At 49.3% G+C, this 9,401-nt stretch overlaps 1 protein-coding gene across 1 annotated transcript in view; it reads left to right on the top strand.

Moving 5' to 3' along the window:
• Positions 1–8,386: 8,386 nt before the first annotated feature.
• Positions 8,387–9,401, top strand: part of ppan (peter pan homolog) — a 25,200-nt gene continuing 24,185 nt past the window's right edge. The window contains 1 exon segment of the mRNA XM_078429495.1: positions 8,387–8,433. Coding sequence (XP_078285621.1) covers positions 8,416–8,433 — 18 coding nt within the window. The 5' untranslated portion in view covers positions 8,387–8,415.

Raw genomic sequence — 9,401 nt, 5'->3', positions numbered from 1 at the left:
TAACTCAGCGGGTCAGGCAGCATCTCGGGAGAGAAGGAATGGGTGACGTTTCAGGTCGAGACCCTTCTTCAGTCTGAAGAAGGGTCTCGACCTGAAACGTCACCCATTCCTTCTCTCCAGAGATGCTGCCTAACCTGCTGAGTTGCTCCAGCACTTTGTGTCTACCTATAATATTGTGACAGGCGTACAAACCTGGTGCTTTCTCTCTATCCCGGCCACAGTTGCCAATTCTGTAAACTTTCATTGCGTGACCATTTGCCACAATGATTTGTCTCTCCTAGTGGTTATCCAGTAAGGTCTACGATTCATTGGAGAGTGTATAACTGTAAGATATCCATCATTAACTATCTTGTTTCCCTCATCTCGGCTATTTATTTTAAAGCTAATAAATGAAAATAGACGTCATACCCCTGTGATTTGTATCTTCCCTGTACCAGTTTGCTATCAGGAGATTTGGACAGTCGTCTTGAGTTCCTGGTATCAAAGTTCCTCCACTACTTTTGGTTTGACTTATAGGTTGTATCCTTTGAAAGATGCAAAATACCGGAGCAGGTCAGCCAGCATCTCTGGAGAAGATAGATAGATGATGGGTCAGGCACTTCAGACAAAAATCTAAGCCTGAAGTCCCGACCTGAAACCTCATCTATCCATGTTCTCCAGGGTTGCTGCCTGACCCGCTGAGTTACTCCAGCATTTTGTGTCGTTCCTTGGTAAACCAGCATCTGCAGTTCCTTGTTTTAATAGGTGAAGATTTGACCCCACCACATGGGAGTGATGGATTGCATGATGGACTGATGCTTGTATTTGGATGGTAGCCCTGTGCTGATTGAGCAGCCAATTCATTACATGGGAAGTCTCAGTAGCATCGTTCAGGTGTGACAAGCCCATGTTTGTTCAATAATCACCCCTTGTAATCTCCTCCATCCAACTCCACCAGTGTGCTCTCCACACACTTAGCTCCTGGGGGGAAAAAGGTTTATTCATTTTTAAATAATCTCTTATGGCTTGTTTTTATCACCTGCATTGGACAATACAGCTTGTAATAGTTTCTCTAACTCTTACCAAAGTTATTTAATATTTGTGTTAAAAATATATGCCCAATGTGTGTGGCACAGCGCTGGAGTAACTCGGCGATATGCTGCCTGACCCGCTAAGTTACTCCAGCACTTTGTCCTTTTGTATAAACTAGCATCTGCAGTTCCTTGCTTCTACGTGAATGTGGCACTACCTGGGGTGAGAGAGATGCTGTTTCTGGGAAATTAATTTTATTTGTTCTGCTGTACAATTATAAGGCTGCGATTGGGAAAATAATATGAATCATTCAAATAGATTTGAATCTTTTTTTAAATTGCCAGGCCTCTTTGTTTTGCAGTCCACATTTTATACGGATGGATGTTATTTAATTTATGTCCTGTCTGCAATGGCCCTGGCACTTGTGATCGCTTATCACCACTACATAATGTTTGATTTAGTTCACTGCTGCACTGATGACATTGAATGCTGCCCGGCATCTGGTTGCACCATTCTCTTTCTAGCCTCCTCTCACCAAAACCACATCCATAATTTCCAAATTTAATGAGATCCCACCCAGTAAAAGCCCTGGATCCAAACTCTGTGGCTGCAGTGAGTGGATGTGTTTCGTGGGTGATTCTGCTTGTTAGGCAAGGGTGCTTGATTGTATGTGGGTGGTGATAATCAGGTGCACTTGTTTACTGTGTGAATTGTGAGAGGTTTTGCGGTTGGCATCCTCACTGCCTACGCTTCTCTGAGAGCCAGTGACTGCAGAGGGCTGAAATGCAAAGGAAAAATAATTACAACATGCAGATGTTAATCTGGCTCTGGTATCCTGTGATCTGGGAGTCCAGGCATTGAGAAATGATGGAGAGGAAGGAGAGAGCCTAAATATTTCCAGCTCCTCAGTGTTCGATGGGTTCATCGGATCTGCTGGGAATGTGGAAACTTTGCACCCTTGCACTGAAGTTACCCTGTTATTAAAACTGCAAGCAGTGGCCACAGGATTTCAGCTGGAGATGAGGACCATGGGTTTGCCATATTTTAACTGTAATGATGCAGAATAAAAATGAAGTTATATTTTGTAATACAAACAATGCCTTAAATCTGAGCCTTTGGGCACAATAAAGAATTTGTAAATGTATCCTCACTTGTTTCTAACATGTATTAATATTAACAATCCTTGATATTTTTATATTAAAAAAATAATAAATGCTTGTGATGTAACCTTGTATGTAAAGCAAATGTTTTTTTTGCTCCAAGCTAAATATCTTCTGTTTAGTTTCTGTATAACTACAGTTTAACTCGTGACCTGCTCTGTAATTGGTGTACCCAGACATACAGAGGTCAGGGGGGGAGGGGGGGGGGTGACACAGAACAGAGATGGGCTGGGGGAAGGGAGGGAGTGAGTCGTGCAGAGAGAGACAGACAGACACAGTTCCATCTTCATTCTGTGCAGTGTCAGCTGTCAGCCAGATTAGGCATTGATCTGCTGCAGTTGTCTTCTGACCCTGCAACGTGGACTAGAAACTGTGGCTGATCAAATTTGCCTTGCCCTCTCAATGAGATCTGGGTGCACGTACCAAGAGCTCTGCCCTACACAAATGAACCAAACGAGGGAATTTATTTATTCTATGGCTTTAATGCTGTGGTAATCCTGACCTCCGGTGCTGTCTGTATGGAGTTTATATGTTCTCAATGATCATGTGGCTTTCTTCTGTATTTAGGGTTGCCAACTGTCCTGTATTGGCTGGGACATCTGTATTTTGGGCTAAATTGGTTTGTCCCGTACGGGACCGCCCTTGTCCTGGATTAGGCCCGCGGGGTGCTGTAGGCCGGGACAGTATAGGCTAATGGAGTGTGTTCGGGGAGTGGGGCCGAGTGTGTACGCCTAACGGAGGTTGCATAGCAACCCACCTCCCTCGGTGGAGCGGCCGCCATTGGTGGAGCAGGAGCACGTGGCTGCTGGCTGGGTGAGCTCACGTGGGGCGCGGGGCTGTGACTTCACCTTGTCCCGTATTTGGGAGTGAGACAGTTGGCACCCCTATCTGTATTCCTCCCCTGCCTGGTGGGTTAGTTGGCTCCTGCAAGTTACCTCCGTGCAGGGCCGTCTTTACAGCATTATGGGCCCCGGGCAAAGCAGTGTACTGGGGCCCCTACAACAACTACTCACAGGAATAAAAATGTAAATGGTCGATAAAATGGGGCCCCTATGCTCGTGGGGCCCCGGGCAAGTGCCCATCAGGCCCATGCGTTAAGACGGCCCTGCCTCCATGTGTAGGTGGATGATAGAAGAATCAGGGGAGAGTTGAGTATGCGAGAGAGAGAGAGAGAATAGGACTGTGGGAAACAAGTGTGGGAATGGGATTACTCTGACAACAATCTCTCATCAACTCAATAGGACAAATGGCCTATGTTCTGAGAACATGGGAATTGGAGTGCGCCTTGTAGTCTGTGCTTATTCCTCCACGCCCGCACCTCCAGACTCAGGAACAGCTTCATCCCCAGGGCCATAGCTGCTATGAACCGGTCCTGCTGAGCCGGATGGCCACAACGCATAGATCAACTTGCATTTTACCCTGTCTAAAAACTGTTCCAACTGTTTCGTTTCGTTGGGTTGCTGTTAATTACTTAAATTATTGCATCGTATGGGAGGCGCATTCCCAATCTCGTTGTACCCCTGGGTACAATGACAATAAAGATATATTGTATTGTATTGTATTGTAATGTCATCACTAAACCTGGCCATTATCTCCCACTGACTAAAAAAAGACAAAGTCCTGGAGTAACTTAGCAGGACAGGTCCTATACTGGGGAACATGGATAGGTGACCTTTCAGATGTGGACCTTTCTTCAGACTCTTAGGTCCAGTCCCAAATCGTTACCCATCCATGTTCTTTGGTGATGCTGCCTGACCTGCTGATTTACTCCAGCACTTTGTGCCTTTTTTTGTTGTTGTAAACCAGCATCTGTAATTCCTGGTTCTGTCTTGCTGGCAGCTGTTTCCCAATTACAAGAGTCTACACTTCAAAGTACTGTTGACTGCTTTGGAATGACATGAAAGGTGTTATACTAGTGCATGTTCCTTTCTTTCCCCCGTAAGAACCAACTGCAAAATTGTCAGTGCTGCCTTGGACAAGCAAATGTTTTAGCAGGCAGATCATAAAACTGGAGGCAAAATGGCTTGATAAATTCCTATTGCTGTTGATCGGCAGGCCATTCATAGAGAAGTACAGTATAGAAACAGGCCTATATTGACCAACATGCCCCATCTACATTAGTATCAACTGCCTGCGTTTGGTCCATATCCCTCTAAAACTATCCTATCCATGTACCTTTGTGACTCGTTGGTGGAGTGGGAGAGATAATTCTGGGGCCATCTTAAAAATAGCTGCAACTAATGCTTTACTGAATATCAAAGCATATGTGCTTATGAATAATTAACTTATTGTTCATTCTGTGGCAGTCTGCATAACATATAAATCAGATATGAAAATCATTATCCACTGGAGTCATCAGATGTTGTTAATGGTATTAATGAAATAAATAAAGCCTCTAACTCCCTCCTCTGGTGCAATGGTAGACTTCAGACAAAAATTATTTACTAAATATTTTTAGGGCCTTGAAATTTTTATTTTAAAAAATGGTTGAGTATGTTAAAAAGATTTTTTTTAAATCTTGGTCTCATTTGGCGTGTTTAATTTGGTCTGTCATCTATTTATAGAGATACAGCGCGGAAACAGGCCCTTCGGCCCACCGAGTCCGCGCCGCCCAGCGATCCCCGCACACTAACACTATCCCACACCCACTAGGGACAATTTTTTTACATTTGCCCAGCCAATTAACCTACAAACCTGTACGTCTTTGGAGTGTGGGAGGAAATCGAAGATCTCAGAGAAAACCCACGAAGGTCACGGGGTGAACGTACAAACTCCGTACAGGCGGCGCCCGTAGTCAGGATCGAACCCGAGTCTCTGGCGCTGCATTCGCTGTAAGGCAGCAACTCTACCGCTGCGCCACCGTGCCGCACTGTTTAACAATTTGGTCATAAATGCTCCCTCAAAAGGTTTATAAGTTCCGTGTCAGCTACAGCTTGGGTTGCCAACTATCTCACTCCCAAATAAGGGACAAGGTGATGTCACCGCCCTGCGCCTCACATGACTTCACCCAGCCAGCGGCCATGTGCTCCCGCTCCACCAATGGCGTCTGCCTGGGCCGGGAGGCGGGTTGCTATGCAACCTCTGTTAGGCAGCGCCCGGGCCTACAGTGTCCAGGCCTACATCGCCCCCCCCCAGGCCTAATACGGGACAAATCAATTTATCCCAATGTACGGGATGTTCCGGCTAATACAGGACAGTTGGCAACCCTAACTACGGCTCTGGGTGGGTGGATGGTCACGATCTCAACTGAAGACAAAGGTTTGCTCTGCAGTGAGGAACACTCTACACTTGAGAGTCAAGAGTGTTTAATTGTCAAGTACTGAAGCGGGGCAATGAAATTCTTACTCGCAAAAGCATAACAGGTCTGCAAACACAGTATTCTACAGATAACACAACAAAACAAACAAAAAAAATCAATTAAAAAAACAAATATTAGTGTAAAATAAAAACCCCAAATCCTTCGTGCAATCAAGACAGTTTATCGTTCAAATTTTTGTAGGTGTTTGTAGTGTTCAAAATGGTTGTTGGGAAAATGTTGGTCCTGAACCTGGAGAACACGTCTATGTATTCCTGCTCTTTTAGAAGCATTTAAAGTCTCTCATGTTGCTCAAAGCTGCAAAAATTACTTGATGTGATGCCTCTGCTGGATTCCTGAATAGCAAATCAGGATAACAAGGAGGGAGTGCAGTTTGCAGTTGTGTCTTCCAAAATTCTGTATGTTTCAGAAAGGTCCTGCAAATATAATGCTCCAAATTCAAGAAAGGAGGAAATCATGAAAGATAGACAGTTAATGCCTTGTTTGCCATTGGCAAAATATTGGAATTCTTTATAAAGGAAACACTACAGGTTGAAATACTCTAGTCCGGCATGTTTTTAAATCTGAATGTATGAATTATACTTTATTATCACATGTGACATGTCAGAGTGAAATGCTTTGTTTTGCATCCCATGCACAAAGAGGCAAAGTGTTCAATATAGTCCCAATGGTCCCTCTGTTCTCGGCAGCTCCCCTCCCCCCAAGCCGGGTCCCTCTTTGTTCTGTAGTACTGATCTATGCTAATTAACTGATTCTAACTCGTATCTAAAATTAACCACAATTCTGCAGCTAATTAACCTAACAGTGCAATTCATTCATCTACCAGTGCAATTTTGGAAATCTCAAGTGATATTGATCTTGGTCTGAAGAAGGGTCTCGACCCGAAACGTCACCCATTCCTTCTCTCCAAAGATGCTGCCTGACCCACTGAGTTCCTCCAGTATTTTGTGTCTACCTTTGATCTCAAGCGCCATTGACATTGAAACATTGGATCACGAATAGTTGTCCGTGACGAGGATGGTGTAGCCCAAAACACCCCATCCAAGCTGATCCCATTTGCCTGCGCTTGGCCCACATCCCTCCAGAATAATGTTTAGGAACAAACTGCAGATGCTGGTTTAAATCGAAGGTAGACGTAAAAAGCTGGCATAACTCAGTGGGTCATGGCAGCATCTCTGGAGAGAAGGAATGGGTGACGTTTCGGGTCTGAAGAAGGGTCTCGACCCGAAACGTCACCCATTCCTTCTCTCCAGAGATGCTGCCTGTCCCGCTGAGTTACTCCAGCATTTTGTGTCTACCTCCAGAATAATAATCTATATATTCCAGGCACGTAATTGGACAAGGGCCAGAGATCGGAAAAAAAGAGACAAAAGGATAACGATTGAAATAAACCAGGATCTTGTTGAATGGGCGGCTAGGCGAGATGGGTCGCATGGCCTTTTGATAACTCCTAATTATCGAAAGGATAGCAGAGTCAGGGGGTATGGGGAGAAAGCAGGAACGGGGTACTGATTGAGAATGATCAGCCATGATCACATTGAATGGCGGTGGTGGCTCGAAGGGCCGAATGGCCTCCTCCTGCACCTATTGTCTATTGTCTAATTGTACTTTCACACTGTTAGCTGTGGGATCTTGTCCAGAAATTGCATTTCCAGCAATGTTTATGTTCAAAATAGCAGTTTAACTATATAATGGACTGGAGAAACAGGGACCTGCAGATGCTGGTTTACAAAAAAAAAAAAAAAAAGCCCTCAGTGTTGGAGCACCTGTGCAGGGGATGGGCAGGCGGCGTTTCGGGGTCAGGACTGCGGGTGTCAAATGCTGATGTGGGCTAGGAACGAGTGACGGGCCGGAACGTTTGTCGGGGGCGGCGGCGCCGCGGCCGGAAACCCGAGCGGGTGCGCTGCTGGACACGTGGTTGAGGGGCCGGTAATGGCGGCGCCCAGGAGCGGCGTGTGAGGGCGGGGACTAGAGACCGGGGGCCAGAGACCGCGGGGGGACTAGAAACCGGGGCCGCAGGGGGGACTAGAGACCGAGACCAGGGGACGAGAGACCAGGGCCGAGGGGGGAACTAGAGACCGAGACCAGGGGACGAGAGACCGGGGCCGAGGGGGGACTAGAGACCGGGGCCGCGGGGGGGACGAGAGACCGGGGCCGAGGGGGGACTAGAGACCGGGGCCGAGGGGGGGGACGAGAGACCGGGGCCGAGGGGGGGGGACGAGAGACCGGGGCCGAGGGGGGGGGGACGAGAGACCGGGGCCGAGGGGGGGGGACGAGAGACCGGGGCCGAGGGGGGACTAGAGACCGGGGCCGAGGGGGGGGGACGAGAGACCGGGGCCGAGGGGGGACTAGAGACCGGGGCCGCGGGGGGGACTAGAGACCGGGGCCGCGGGGGGGACGAGAGACCGGGGCCGAGGGGGGACTAGAGACCGAGGCCGCGGGGGGGACTAGAGACCGAGACCAGGGCCGCGGGGGGGACTAGAGACCGAGACCAGGGGACTAGAGACCGGGGCCGCGGGGGGGACTAGAGACCGGGGCCGCGGGGGACTAGAGACGGGGCCGCGGGGGGGACTAGAGACCGAGACCAGGGCCGCGGGGGGGACTAGAGACCGAGACCAGGGGACTAGAGACCGGGGCCGCGGGGGGGACTAGAGACCGGGGCCGCGGGGGGACTAGAGACCGGGGCCGCGGGGGGGACTAGAGACCGAGACCAGGGGACTAGAGACCGGGGCCGCGGGGGGGACTAGAGACCGGGGCCGCGGGGGGACTAGAGACCGGGGCCGCGGGGGGGACTAGAGACCGGGGCCGCGGGGGGGGACTAGAGACCGGGCCGCGGGGGGGGACTAGAGACCGGGGCCGCGGGGGGACTAGAGACCGGGGCCGCAGACCAGCATGGGACCGAGGCCAAGGCCCAGGCGGAGCCGCGCCATGGGGAAGCGCAGCCGGGTGAGTGGAGACGGCGACACCGCTGCGCTGCGGGCCCTTCACCCCCCCCCCCCCCCACCCCCCCCCCCCCCCCCCCCCGATCTACAGCGGGACTGTCATATGTTGAAAGACTGGAGCGACTAGGCTTGTATACACTGGAATTTAGAAGGATGAGAGGGGATCTTATCGAAACGTATAAGATTATTAAGGGGTTGGACACGTTAGAGGCAGGAAACATGTTCCCAATGTTGGGGGGAGTCCAGAACCAGGGGCCACAGTTTAAGAATAAGGGGTAGGCCATTTAGAACTGAGATGAGGAAAAACTTTTTTTCAGTCAGAGAGTTGTGAATCTGTGGAATTCTCTGCCTCAGAAGGGCAGTGGAGGCCAATTCTCTGATGCATTCAAGAGAGAGCTGGATAGAGCTCTTAAGGATAGCGGAGTCAGGGGGGTATGGGGAGAAGGCAGGAACGGGGTACTGATTGAGAGTGATCAGCCATGATCATATTGAATGGCGGTGCTGGCTCGAAGGGCCGAATGGCCTCCTCCTGCACCTATTGTCTATTGTGGGGAGAAGGCAAGAAGAGAATGTGGGGTTGAGAGGGAGAGATAGATCAGCCGTGACTGAATGGCGGGGTAGACTCGATGGGCAGAATGGACTAATCCTGCTCCTGTCACTCACAGACCCGGCAGACACAAAATGCTGGAGTAACTCAGCGGGACAGGCAGCATCTCTGGAGAGAAGGAATGGGGGACGTTTCAGGTCGAGACCCTTCTTCAGACTGTTTTTTTCTCTACATCTACATTCGATTTAAACCAGCATCTGCAGTTTTTTCCCCTACATCAGTCTGAAGAAGGGTCTCGACCCGAAACGTCACCCATTCCTTCTCTGCCGAGATGCTGCCTGACCTGCTGAGTTACTTCAGCATCTTGTGTCTACCTTCATTCATCTCTCTCTCTCTCTCTCTCTCTCTCTCTCTCTCTCTCTCTC

The sequence above is a fragment of the Rhinoraja longicauda genome, chromosome 37, assembly GCF_053455715.1.
Source record: "Rhinoraja longicauda isolate Sanriku21f chromosome 37, sRhiLon1.1, whole genome shotgun sequence".
NCBI lineage: Eukaryota > Metazoa > Chordata > Chondrichthyes > Rajiformes > Arhynchobatidae > Rhinoraja > Rhinoraja longicauda.
The sequence above is the reverse complement of the archived record's forward strand: the minus strand, read 5'-3'. Positions and strand labels throughout refer to the sequence as shown.